Below are 14,169 nucleotides of genomic sequence, written 5' to 3'. Positions count from 1 at the left end.
GGCACAGCTGCAGTGCGTGCTGCTCAGGAGGTAGAAGCAGGAGCACAAGGGCTGGGGGCAGCGGCACAGCGCAGGCTGTGAAAGAGGGAACACTGAGAGCATTCCTACGGCAGGACAGCTGACTTTGGCCTATATTAATAGGATGAGGAGAAAGGGGCAGCTGGCCAACTCAAGATGTGTTGTTTCTTGTAATAGCAATACACGTTTCCTTACCACTGTGTTTTGTTGTTGTTGTTGTTGTTGTTGTTGTTGTTGTTTGTTTGTTTTGGTGGAACCAGGGATTGAACTCAGGCCCTTGTGCTTGCCAGGGAAGCACTTATTCCACTGAGCCATCTCCTTAGCCCTACCAATGTGCTTTAATGATAGTAGCACACACTTTTTACACCAAATAGTAATAGAAATACCTTTCCGCTTGATTTATCTTTCTAACCTTAAAGCGTAGGCTCTGCTATCTTTGCCACCAAAATGAGACACAGATGTTCAATCATTGGACCAAGGGTTGACGACAGCCTTGGAGGTAAGATACAAACCAAGGATTATATGAATCAAGATTCTGTCCTCTTAATCACTAAGTAAAAAGTTGTAGATGTCATACAGATACAAAAGATTGAGCTGGGGAGATTGCCCAGTGGTCTTAGTGCCTGAAGGCAAGTGCAAGAACCCAGGTTCAATCCCCAGTGCTGCACGCCATGCCAGCCCCTGAACCGTGGGTGCACTGTGCTGGCCACTGGAGCTAGGCATGGTGGCGCATGCCCATAATCCCAGCACTGGGCAGGCTGAGACAGAAGGATCTATTGAGTCTGAGCTGCATAACAAGACCCTGTACCAAATAAATAAAAGATCTTTAATTTAAAAAAAAAATCATTTTGTTCATTTATAAAATTGCCTAGGGAAGGTAGTTATTTCACACTTTTTGTAACTTATTTGTCCCACTAATTGTATCACCTGTCAAAAAAATATAGAAAAAAGTATATCTGTACATAAGCAGGCCCAGGTTAAGGAACTCACCTTAAACTGTATGTCTCTAATAGGCCAAAGGTAACTTGGAAAATGTCTTCTCTCAGAAAATGGACGCTCCTGGGGGAACAGGAGAGGCAGTTACACACGGGGAAATGGAGTCTGTCCCTGGGGAAGCCCTGGGAATTCTACTGAAGGCCCATCTCTGAGAGAAAGGAAGCTGGCTAGAAAAAACCCTGAGCTGCTCCTACTGCCCCAAGCTCCTCCCGGCATTCCTGGACCTTGTGCTAGCTCCTGGCCAGAGAACACGTCAAGTGCTTGGTGCAGAACTTCTGGGGCCACCATGCTGCTGTCTCCCCCTTCCTGAGGAGTGGCTTTGGGCCAGGAGTGAGCAGGGGGAGGCAGAGACTGACTGGAGGCTGAAGAGGCCGGCGGGGGCGACTCTTGGCGCGGTGCCTGCGCAGGTTGTACTTAGCCAGTTGGTACTCATCGAACTGAGCGAACTTGTCAGTCATAGCAGCCCGGAGGCAGGCAGGAAGTGGTGCCAGTTTATCTTCCTCTGTTTTAGCCAGTTCCTGAGAGAGACAGAGACAGAGACAGAGACAGAGACAGAGACAGAGACAGAGACAGAGAGAGAGAGAGAGAGAGAGAGAGAGAGAGAGAGAGAGAGAGAGAATGAGATATTTGATCAGTGGTGAGACCCAATGAAATCCTCCAAACTAAAACAAGACCATGTGGTTACTAGAAAGTATGGAGAGCGAGCAAGTTCCAATCTCCAGCTCAGGGTCACAATTTCTGGCCAGGTCTGGAAGCACACCTGCAATCTCTGCACGTTGGCAGACTAAAACAGGAGGACTGTATGCTGGAGCCTACCCTGAACAACTTAGGAAGACACTGTCAACAAAATTTAAAAATTTAAAAGAGGTAGAGAAAACCCAGGCATGCAGGCACACACCTGTAATCCCAGCAATCTAGGAAGCTCGGACAGAAAGATCACAAGTTGAAAATCAGCCTGGGCTACTAAATGACTTTGAGAGACGCTGGCTCAAAATAAAAATTGAAACAGCATGTGGGAGGTACCTCAGTGCAAAGGTCTTGGGTTCAAAAAATGAAACAGCTAGTGAACTAGAAGAGGCAGCCATCAGGAGTGTATCTCCAAAAAAGAGGAAGGTTTTTTGTTTTTTTTTTTTTTTTTTTAGGAGGTGGCAATGACCAATGTTGGGAAAAAACTTCCAGCAAGGGTGGCACCAAAAAAGGGGAGAAGTTCCAAAAGGTACCCCAGGAATTTTATAAGGAATATTTCCCAGGGGTACCAGCATGGTGCTCCCCAAGGTGACATTTCTTATCCCAAGGAACACCCGTGCACATACTCTTTTTCACATACACACGTACACACACTGAAAAGAAAATAGAATAGAAAAGAGAGAAAAGGGAAATAAAAGAGGAAAAGAGAAGACAGGAGAGAAAAAGAAATTTCTGTGCTATTTGGCAGGTGAGCGATCTTCTCTGATTTTCATTTTCCTCAGTTTCTCAAGTGGTGCTCCCATCCTACCCTCCTGCAGGCAGCCCAGCCTGCTCCAGGAGAAGCTGCCCCCTGTGGGCACCAGGCTACGTGGCTGAGGGGAGGCCGACTTGGCTGAGAGTTTGCTCCAGAGACTCAACAGCAGCAGAGAGGCAAGCTGGGGAGGTCCGTGCTCGGGAAGTGAGCGCCTCACCTGGTAGAACTCCGCGACCTGGATCCAGTCGGAAGGCAAGTGGACGATGGCACAGAAATAGCGACGCACGTGGGGACGGCAGGCGGGCAAGTAGGCGGCAATGGCCAGGACCATGTTGGCCACATCCCGGAGGTTCAGCTGCTGCCTGGCGTACAAAGATGCCTAGAACACGGGGTGAGCATCTCAGCCACCGCTGCTGTAGCTGCCTGCTCTGAACCAAGGCTTGAGTGTGCCCACATAAAACCCTTTCCTAGCTCTCTATATTGCAAAATAGAATCGTGTCCCCTAGGCTGGCATTCTAGATCTTGCACAGTCTGGCCCAGTGAGGGGGAGCCTTTGAGAGCTTTCAGTAAGGCACATGGTCCCCTGGAAACACAGGTTCGCCATCGCTGGTCTCTCCCTTATCCTACTCTGTAGCTTATCTTCCCCTGACTCTGCCGAATGCCCTCCAAGTCAACCCTGCCCTTTCTTTCCTTAGAGGGTCACTCCTACCAGTGGGCATCAATCTTGTCAAAGATTTTAATCCCTGGTCGAACCTGCCACCTTCTACACCCTCCCAGAAAACACCCTCCCTGTTCTCTGCTTTTCAAACATTATCTGGAACCATCTGCTTTGACATGATATTCTGGAAAGTGCTCTGCCCTCCTACCAACACTCCAAGCTCACTGCAAGCCAGCTCATCTGTTAGCAGCACTGTTGGCACGCTGAGCCTGGGTTACAAAGCAAACCCAGTCTCGTATACTTTCCCGACCTTGTCTTTTCTCCTCCTCACAGAACTGTAGGGATGAGGACTTAGACTCACCACCAGTCCTTGTACCCTCCTATGGGAAATTCCTTCCACTCACAACCAAGCCTAGGCAGCACCTGCTAACACACTGGGAGCACATTCCTGTCTCCCAGAGACCTATACCCACCTCTCCCTCACCCCTAATACCTTGAGGATGAACTCAGGCTCCAAGGGGGCAATAATATCACAGACTTCAAGGATGGGACTGATGATAGCAGCTGTACTTTTCCTGTTTATATCTGAGACCATAGTAGAGCACAGTGTGTTCACCAGAATCATCTAGGAGAAATATGAGAGGGGAAAAAAAGAGGTAACAGATGCACAGGAAGATCGCCGTAAGTTAAAGACCAGCTCCAGGGGCCGGGGAGATGGCTCAGTAGGATAAGCACTTGACTGGCAAACGCAAGGATCTGAGTTCAATCCCCGGTTCTGGAAAAAAAAAAAAAAAACCAGCTCCAACTACAATGCATGATCCTTTCTCAAAAATATCAAAACAAAAAAAGCAAAAGGGATTAAGGAATGAGAAATGACAGCTGGGCCTTGTCGGCTGCCTCCCCTTCCATCTGGAGAAGAGATCTGGTTCAGGAGTCCACCCCTCCCCTGGACTCATTCCCACCAAGACCAACCTCTACCCAACTCTAGAAGTATCACCTTCTTTTCCTGCAGGTACTGGTCAGTGGAATAAGGATTTGAGTCCAAGTCCTCAGAGGAAAGCTGTGCATTCAGTTCTTCTTCCTCCTCCTCCTCTTCCCCCAAGCTTAGACTATAAAAAGGCATCTGGGCCCCTTCCCCTTCCTTCAGTGCTGACGTTTTCTCTTCTTTGGAACAGCACAGATGACCCTGGGGATAGTGGCAGTTACAGTCAGCAGGAGCCCGTGGCCCTTCAAGCATGGGTTGATCTGAAGATCAGGAAGGTTTACACCTCCAAGCAACATCTGTAAACTCCTCTCCACACCCCAGGATGCACCAGCTCTGACCCATCTAGTACTCTGACCCACTCAGTACTCCCTCCTCAACATCCCTTTCTCAGCCTTTGCCCTGTGGCTTCCACATCTGCCTACCTATGTTCATGTCCTTACTATGTCTCAGCCACTCCTGAGTCAAGCAAGGCTCAACAGCTTTGAGCCACTTCACCACTGTGAAGCTCAGCTTTCCCGTTCACCACCACCCATCTGCTAGGGCTGCTGGAAAATGAAATGGAGTAACACACTCACGTGACTGTGATGGCACAGCTCTAAAGCGCTGCTGTGAGCCTGACTACAGCTCTAAAGAGTATTTTCAGAGACTCCGTTTAGAAGCAAAGAAATTAAGGCCTCAAAGGGTTCCCAGGCTTTCATGACCGAGGGCTACATTTGATCTGTTTTGTGGAATTCTGAACTAGAGCAAAAGTGATGTGGAGGAAGATGGCTATAGGGTAAAGGGGTGCTGAGGAGAGAGGCTACACAGACACAAAGCCACAAAGAGGCAAACTGAGGCCAATTGAGGCTACAGACAATAGCATGCAACAGACAAGTTTGGAGTCAAGATGAGTGTCATGGACCTCTACCGAAGGCACTACCTGAACTGTCTCTGCAGCAGACAGACACTGGACCCTCCTGCTGCTGGGAGCCTCAGACAGCAGGCCTGTGCTGGTGTGCAGGCTGCTTGTGTTAGCACGCATCGGGTGAGGTAGCTGGAGACACTGGCCCGAGGGGCCCGCAGACACGCTGCTCTTTACACTCGGGAGGGAACTCAGGCTCCGGTTTTCCAAGGACAGGACATCTGGGCGGGCAGACACAGGCCCATGTGGTTTTCCCATGGTCTTCAGGTCAGAAATTCTGGTCAGGCACTGGCTCTTCAAGGACAGCATGTCTGAGGGAGCAGATGTATACCCAGGAGGCTTGTCCACAGGCTGCCAGTTAGGAAGCATAGCCAGGCTCCGGTTCTCCAAGGAGAGGACGTCTGGGTGGGCAGACACAGGCCAGGGGCCTTTCTCCATGGCTGCAGCCAACTCCAAGGCACCTAGAAGTAGACAGACCCGTGGTGAGCACAGGCGGTGGCCTGCAGGGGGAGCCTCCACACACAGGGAAGGGATCTTTCCTTTATCCCTGCTGGTGATGCCAGCAACCTGCACAGAGCAAAGGACCAGTGGTCATTGTTTTCAGGATTGCGTTCATCGGGAGGATTCTGAGGAAGAGGGTTAAAAGGGGGCAAGACAAAAAGCTTGTGAGCAAGTTTTCGATAAAGGGAATACCTGGAGAAGGAAAGGATGTGAAAGGACACATACACAAAGCCCCCACTTTGTAGAATCCTCTAATCCAGATGACTGCTGACTTGGTGTATGCAGCTGGGGATGGTGACACACACCTGTAATCCAAACACTCAGGAGGCTGAGGCTGAGGCAGGAAGATCATTCCAAGTTGAAGACCAACCTGGGCTACAAAGCAAGCTCTAGGTTACCCTAAATTGCATAGCGAGACCCTGTCTCAAAAATAAACAAGATCTGCTCTATGCATATCTGCCTGAACAGCTCTCCCAGGACCACCCCAGAAACCATTTATAAATCAGATAGTAAACTTTCTGTTTACGATATTTATTTTTATTTTTTTAAATTTATTTATTTATTTGTGTGTGTGTGTGTGGCCAGCTCAGCCCACCAGGGGGCAGGGCCGGCTGGCATGTGGTGCTGGGGGATTGAACTGTGGTCCCTGTGCTTTGCTAAGCTTGTTCTAAGTAGGTGCTTTAGACCACTGAGCCATCTCACCAGCCCCATGTTTACTATATTTATCAAAATTTTAAAAACACCCTGTTTGCTTATTTGTGAACTCAGTCTCAGTCTCTCCTACAGAAATAAAACTCCTTCAAGGCACCTTTGTCTCCCTCCCACCCACATCCCCACATCACACCACAACCCACTTCTGATCACCTCCCAGTCTCACGGCAGACTGACACCTATCCCAGTCCAACTCAGAGCACTAAGCCTCAATCCAGAACTGCTGAGGCTTCTCCTGACTCCAGCCTTTCCCAGGGCACATGCCTGCAATGCTCCTCCCCTCCCCCAAAGCGTGCCCCCCACCCCACCTTGCTTCCCAAGACAAGGTCAGTGTACTTTCTTCTGGCTCACATTGCTCACTAGGAGCCTCTGGCACACACAGAGCCACTTCAGGGTAGGTGTGCTCTCCAGGGTCTTCCCATGCTTCTAATTCCTTCACCACACGACACGTCCCCTGCCTGTCCTTTGGCCCACTAGACTGTAAGTTCCTGGGGCACAATCCTTATGGCTGTCTTCATCATGGTTTCTACAGCTCCTAGTTGGTACAATGTAGAGGCTTTTGCCAATCTGGTAGAGCAAAGAAGCTCTGTCAGAGGGGCCGGGGAGTCGGCCTATATACTGCTTGGCACTCAGCTTTCAGGAGGTCAATGGCACAGCATTCTTGGACTTCCCAAGACTTCTGTGAACTATACATTAAGATCCTTTCCCCAAGGGAATGGTGAAGAGCTGGAATGCCTTCAGTTCTTCAGTATGGGAGATTCTATTCAGAGCTCAGAAGACCATAATGCTGATAGAAAGCCTACCAATAAAGACGAGGCTGTGGAGGTTTCTGCTGGGATGAAGGACTGCACTGGTTGTTGGACTGCAGAAGATTTGTATTATGGCTTGGCAAAAAGTTTGTCTGCATTTTGCTCCTGTCCAGAGACTTTGACTGAGACTGAGATTAAACACAGCAAACTAGTTAATTAAAAAAAAAAACTCAAGGTAGTCAAATATTGAGGCAGTGGCATGGCTTTTGTTGGGGGCTTTTAGTCAAATATATGTTGAGAGTCAAGAACAAAGAGCCCAGCAGGATGATTTAAAATGTTGTGAGTTTGATCAAAAAGAAAGCACCAGATCTGACACTGCCAGTCAAGCGGAAGACCCCATACTATTATGGGCTAGTGGACTCTTTTAGAATATTTTGCTGAATTTACACACCTATAATATTCAAATAATGAAACTTAACAAGAAAGAAGGGGATACAGATGAATGTCCATTTTGTATCTGTGTATTCAAAGTGGTTAGGATAGATATATAGTTACATTCTCTTAATGAATAGAGTGATTTGTTCTAATGGTGTTTGTAAATAGGATATGTCCGCATCTTGTACAGCAATTAACCACTAGGAAGAATGTATGCATTGTGTTAATTACTGAAACTGTCCTACCAATTTGATTTGAAACTGTCTCATTGCTAGTTGTTTATCAATAAAATTATGGGAAAAAATAAAAAGAAAAAGTAAAAGAAAAAAAAGAAAGCACCAGGAAGGCTGTGGACTGGAAAGATAGAGCTGAAATCTCCATTGCCCAAGAGAAAGGAAAATAAAAAAGATGTCCTGAAGGCATCACAGGAAGTAGAATTTTCTCACCCTTTGCAGTCTCATAAATGCAAGGGTGAGGGACTCTGCTTTGAGAAAAAGCTACAGAGCCCCATGTTCCAAAATAGAGGCAGTGGCCACACCAGATTCCAAAATAACGCTGGCATAAAAATTTTTTCCTCAAAATCAGGGTCAGGGGGCTGATGAGATGGCTCAGTGGTCTAAAGCACCTACTTAGAACAAGCTTAGCAAAGCACAGGGACTGCGGTTCAATCCCCCAGCACCACATTCCAGTCAGTCCTGCCCCCTGGTGGGCTGAGCTGGCCCCCCCACACACACACACACAAATAAAATTAAAAAAAAAAAAATCAGGGTCAGAGTGCTCAGTAATCCAGGCACTTGACCCCTATAGCCAAGGGGGGGGGGGTACTTGGCTACTGCTCCAGCTGGCAGCAGTAGTTGGCATCATCCACATGACATTGGTTTTAGGGACATAGAAAATGCAAGAGTTCTGAGGTTAAAAAGGCTTCTACTTAGATTTCAAAATACCTAGAAGGCTAGACCATGTGCTCCTGAGAGGGCAATACATAAAGCTATTAGTAAAAAGCCCTGTTCAATAAAAGGCTCAAAAGTTTAAAAGAGCTAAAAACAAATTGTCTAAGGAAAGCTACAAGGAGAGAGCAAAGCCAGTTCCAGAGAAGAGCCACGGGGGCTGCAGGCGTAGAGCCATATAAGGCTTTTGGAATTCACAACTCACTGCAGGTTGCTTTGGATGTTCCACATGGAACTACAAGACTTAATGCTTGTCTTTCTAAATTTTAGACTTGTTTTGGTCCTAATAGTTCATATCCTCCTATGTATAACACACATATATATATATATATATATAGGCGGAACCGGGGATTGAACTCAGGCCCTTGCGCTTGCCAGGGAAGCGCTTATTCCACTGAGCCATCTCCCCAGCCCTCCTATGCATAACTTTTAAAACAGCAATGTTTGCCTTGTGCCTTTAAATCTTAAGGGCCTTTAAATCTTAACTTTTTATTTGTACAGGGGCTCACAGCTAAGAGTTTACCTTAGATCTTAAGACTCAGACTTTTCAACAATACTAAAGCTGTTATAACTTTAACAACTCTTGCAAATAGACTAAAGTGCCTTTTACATACAGAGATATACATAAGTCTCTGGGGAGTCAGGGCCAAAATGTTATGGTTCTCATATACTATAATGTTGATAAGACTTAATAGTGATCCATAAAGATTATTAAAGCTTTGTTATAATGTTAAAGTTATAAAATGTTTATAAACATGTCTTTACATATGGAGACTAATTTGTAAAAAATGTGTCTAGTTACCAAGTGGGCAAGGGGTAGACTGTGGTGGTTGGGCCAACTTGAGATGTGGGAAGCTTGGCTGGATAGGCTTGGTATTTCCACACCCTGGTGGGCCGGCTTACCCTAGGGCTGGGTGGGCCGGGGCCACCCTAGAGTGACTCAGCACAAAAAGGGCATATCAAGGGGTTGAAAAAGGCTTTTGCTTGCCTCATTCTTGGAGGAATTCCCAGCTTTGCAGCACCACTTCCTTGGAGGAGCTTTATCTGCTGCCATAAACTGCTGCTCTCTCCCATGTGCCACTCTGCCTAGAAGGCAGCCAGATATTTTGGGTGTCAGATATTTTGTCCCAGGAAATAATTGAGACAAGGCCATTATGAATGTATTGACTTATTTATTTGCATATCTCTCACTCCCATTTAAATGTTTTAGGCATAACACTAGTAAGTAAACCACTTAAATCTTACTATATGAATAAGCTTTGGGACAAGAATGTAGAAGAGTTTCAAGACAACTTGATAAAGTAACAATCCAGGACCAGAAAGAAAAACTAAAGCACAGGACACCAATGTAGCCAAACACATCAAGCATCATGGCCTAGCAGGCGTGGTGGAGCACACCTGATGCAATCCCAGCCCTCTGGAGGCTGAGGCAGGAGGGCGGCAAGTTCCAGCCCGACCTGGGCAATGTTATGAGTTATGCTTTAAACACCTTGATTGTTTCTGCGACCAGTCTACAAGCTGAGGCACAAGAATCGCAGGTCTGAGTCCTAGACAAATAAGCAACATTCTGCCTGGCAAGTAAGGGGTCCTGAGTTGGATTCCCAGCACCAAAATTAAAATAAATAAATAAATAATAGGTCAATAATAGATGCCCCTAGGTTCAATCTCCAGTACCGGAAGCAGAACGATGGCGTCCGTGCCCTGTACACTTCCCTACTGACTTTGCCCAGTATGAGCTCCGCCCCAAAGAAATGAGCAATCTCAGAAATCTTATAATCCAGTGTTAAACAGCAAATGGCCTTGGCGCCCACGTCCACAGAGCTATCGGGTCTCTGCTTTTCAGCCCGGGTCTGCGGAGCGAGATTCCCGGACCACACCTCAAAGTCCTCCATCTCCCGTTCTGCCCCACAGGTGGCCACCGCCGGCGGCCACGCGAGGTTTCGGACACTTGCGAGCACTTCTGCATTCGTGCCTCCGCCTCCACCACAGCCTGCTTCTTGAGCGTTAGGCAAGCAGAACCACCCTCCGCACTCTTCTGGACTGCGGAGCCCGGAGTTCCGGCCGCGGTCACCCCACTCCGCGGGGAGGCTGCGGGGCTCAGCTCCGCCCCGCCCTTCCCACCGGATCCCCTCTCCCAGCCTATACCCTCCCATGACGCAGGAAGCGCAGGGCGGGCGACCCCCAGCGGCCCCGCACCCGCCCGGCTCCGGGCCTGGGCAAGTTCTACCTGCTGGGTCCCGCGGAAGACGCCCGCCCGCGGGGGCGGCTGGGTTCAGCAGCTGGAAGCGCAGTCGGTCGGGTTCGCTGCGCTGAAGGGTGGAAGCCCGGAAGGGACCGCGGAGGGGGGGGGTGCGGGGGGGATGGGAGGGCTGGGCGGGCGGAGACTCCCCGGCGTGCAGCTTCTTCCTAGACCGCAGGTCAAAGTCCTCTTTGTCTTCCCTGGTCCTCTTCGCCCTACTCCAAGGCTTTTTCCTCTGGGACATTCACTTGCCCTTAGGAAATTTCGCCCCCTTTCTCCATCTCTGCACACTTGACCGAGAAGTCTTTCCCTTCGCTGCCTCTCCCTACACTTTTCTCTCTGGTGTCCAAGGTATGGGATTCTTTAATTCCTGCCAAAGCTTCTTGGATAAGCAGAAAGGGCAGCGCAGTGCTTGCAGCCTGCTGAAGAGGAACCCGTGGGCTTCAAAGCCTTTAGAGCCCTGGGGAATGGGCACGGGCGGTCTGTGGGGAACTCCTGGCAGCGGGGTTGTGTCCCCAAGTGATGCCTTGGGTGGATGGCACGGACAAAAATAAAAATAACTTGGGTTACAGGGACCAGAGTCCCGGGGGTGGAAGCAGGCTCTCACAAGACAAGTGATAATCCTAATCAGGGTCGTAATCCTAGTGGTGTTCCATGAAGAGCAGGCCCAGGTAGCATGAGGGAGCCAGGCTTCCCCAGTACAACAGATCATCTTGTAGGCAGAGACCCTTGAGACTGTGCAGGGAAACTGAGTCCTTCCTTGCACACCTGTCACCACCCGCCCCACCAGTCCACACTCCCTCCGGTGCATTACAGATTTGTATACCCATGTCACGGTGTTTGGGGGTGGATCTCTGGGAAGCAAGGAGGTCATGAGGGGGGAGCCCCCATGACAGGACTTAATGACCTCACAAGGACAGAGCTAACTCTCTAGCTCTCTTTTTGCCTCTGCTTGGGAGGATACAGTAAGCCAGCCATGGAAACCAGAGGACTTGGGCCCTCAGCAAAACCGTACCACACTGCACCCTGGTCTCTTACCCTTTCAGCCTCCAGTGCTGTGAGAAATAAGTGTTTGTTCTGTAAGCCACTCAACGTGTGGTAACTTTTTTAGCGACCTAAACTAGGACAAACTCCTTTGACAAGAAATCATTGAGGCTTCCTTTTTCAGTCTGAAATATGATTCACAAATAGCAACTCCACACAAAATTTTAGTTTTTTTAAGACAGGGACTCACTATGTAGTCCAAGCTGAACTTATACTCACTGTGTAGCCCAGGCTGGCCTTCAACTTGTGGGAATCCTCCTTCCTCAGACTCCCCAGTTTTGAAATTCCAGACCTGTGCCACCATGTGAAACTTTTTTTTCCCTACTTTAATTGGTCCACGCCCTCTGCAGAGTGCATTTGTTTTTCTACTATTAGTAAATGTAAAATCTCATTACCTTTTGTATTTGTTTTGTCCAATTCTTTCTTCAGGACAAGAACCTAGAAAACCCCTATAGAATGAGTCCCCATACCCCCAAATCTGGCAACAGAGGCATTTGTATTTCACACTTACATTGTGTACATGTGAATTCATTCAGATCGAGTAAAGCTCTGTTAAGCACCTATCTAGTGAAGAGGATAGTGCTAATACCTGTGAAAAGTATACAAAACGTGGCTTTTTCTCAAGGATTCATTGTCTGCAGAGACAGAGAAAAACAACAGGCCACCAAGCGCAAGGCAGATCTGTTAAAATGCTCTATTAGACTGAGGAAGAAAGCACAGGTGCTATAGATGGGAACAAGAGCAACTTCCTGGAAGAGATGAACTCTGACCAGGGAAGGGCCAGCCTGTGATCAGAAGCTAAGAGAGGAGTGCTCAGTGGGAGTGGAAAGGCCATTAGCCTCATGGGCTTTATTTGTACTTTTTGAACAACTTCCTTCAGATTTACCATAATGTGTATAGTTAATGTAGCTACCTCCAACTAGAGAGCATCAGGGAAGTGGGAGCACATGGACTAGCACTTGCTCGGTAGCCATGGCAACCTGGAGGCCCTTCGACAGCAGCAGAAATGAATGAGCAGATTGCAAGAACCTCAGGGGTTTCTCTCTCCTGATTCCTCAGACTCCAAACAACACTGTTTGGTTTCTGCTCTGTTGACTTTTCTGTCATATTTCTTCATCTTCCTTCAAAGACATTCCCCACTGACTGGTTTTCCTTATTATAGTATCCTGTATAAAAAGGAGCCATAAAATCTGCTTCTCCTCTTATTGAGAAGTGGAATCAGACGACTTATTTTTCAATCCAAGCTGTGCTGGTTACTTACTTGACAAAAAAATTGGGAGCAAAGCAGCAGTCTTAAGCCCTCCACAGAAGCCCACCCACCAACTGCAGCTCACTGTGGAAGATCTTTCAGTGACCACGGAACAAAAGAAGTGTCCAGTGAGGGGAGGTGGGGGACAAACCTCTTCCAGCTTTCAATGATAAGAAACTGCTGGGTGTGGCAGACGTGCCACAGGTTTGGCACCACTGAACTAATGGAGCTCTGCTTCAAATTTGGTGAAGCAGTAACACATAAACCAATCCCCCTTTGGTTTTGGTAACATATGGTCAACAGTGGTTAGAAAATATAAGATAGAAAAATCCTTGGGCTGGGGAGATAGCTCAATGGAATAAGTGCTTGCCCAGCAAGCACAAGGTCCTAAGTTCAATCCCTGGTACCACCAAAAAATTAAAGGAAAAAGAAGAATCCCACAAATATGAAATTACTGAGTTTTAAATAGCATTATAATATTGTAATTGTTTTTTAATTTTATTTTTTATTCATTTTGATGAGAAAAAAGATAAAATAGCAATGAAACAGTTTCAAAACAGGTTAGTAGGGCAGTTACAATAATTAATGCATTGCATATTGTTGTCTTTGTAAGTAGTTATTCAGAGGACAGGATACAGACATGATATTTTGTCTAAGTAATATTAGTACAAACCTTTCTTCTCAATAAACTAAGAGAAAGTAGCTATATATCCATCCTAAATATCTTGTGTATATATTATAATTTTTTTTTCAGAACTGGGGATTGAACTCAGGCCCTTGTACTTGCCAGGGAAGCGCTTATTCTACTGAGCCATCTCCCCAGCCCCTTGTAATTGTTTTTGAAACAAGTTCTTGTTATTAGGTCAAGCTAAACTTCAACTTACTGTGTAGCCCAGGTGGCCTCAGATCTGCAGCAGTCCTCCTGCCTCAGCCTCCCAAGTGCTAGGACGGTAGCCATGTACCACCCACTTTGCTGTAATTGTTTTATTTCATTACCAATTGTTCTCTTACTGTGTCTAACTAGAAATGAAACATTATTACAAGTATGTACTGTAGATAAGGAAACACCAGTTTACATAGAATTAGATAATATCCCACATTTCAGACAATCACTAAGGGTGCTTGAATGTGATCTCACAATAAGAGAGGAGGATCATATTGAAATAGTTCTTTTAGCAGCACATGCTGGCATCTAGCACTTGGGAGGCTGAGGCAGGAGTATCATAGGGAGTTCAAGGCCAGCTTGAACTACATAGAGACCCTATCTCTTTCTCTCTCTCTCTTTCTCTCTCTCT

The 14,169-nt window shown here is 47.3% G+C and overlaps 1 protein-coding gene across 1 annotated transcript in view; it reads right to left on the bottom strand.

Moving 5' to 3' along the window:
* LOC101559904 (telomerase protein component 1-like) overlaps positions 1-10,655 on the bottom strand; it is a 46,649-nt gene extending 35,994 nt beyond the window's left edge. The window contains 8 exon segments of the mRNA XM_023704145.1: positions 1,009-1,077; positions 1,371-1,378; positions 1,380-1,532; positions 2,673-2,834; positions 3,607-3,738; positions 4,111-4,299; positions 5,018-5,460; positions 10,570-10,655. Coding sequence (XP_023559913.1) covers positions 1,009-1,077; positions 1,371-1,378; positions 1,380-1,532; positions 2,673-2,834; positions 3,607-3,738; positions 4,111-4,299; positions 5,018-5,437 — 1,133 coding nt within the window. The 5' untranslated portion in view covers positions 5,438-5,460; positions 10,570-10,655.
* Positions 10,656-14,169: the final 3,514 nt, after the last annotated feature.

Source organism: Octodon degus, unplaced genomic scaffold, assembly GCF_000260255.1.
Source record: "Octodon degus isolate 3935 unplaced genomic scaffold, OctDeg1.0 scaffold00189, whole genome shotgun sequence".
NCBI lineage: Eukaryota > Metazoa > Chordata > Mammalia > Rodentia > Octodontidae > Octodon > Octodon degus.
This window is presented reverse-complemented; position numbering and strand designations above follow the sequence as displayed.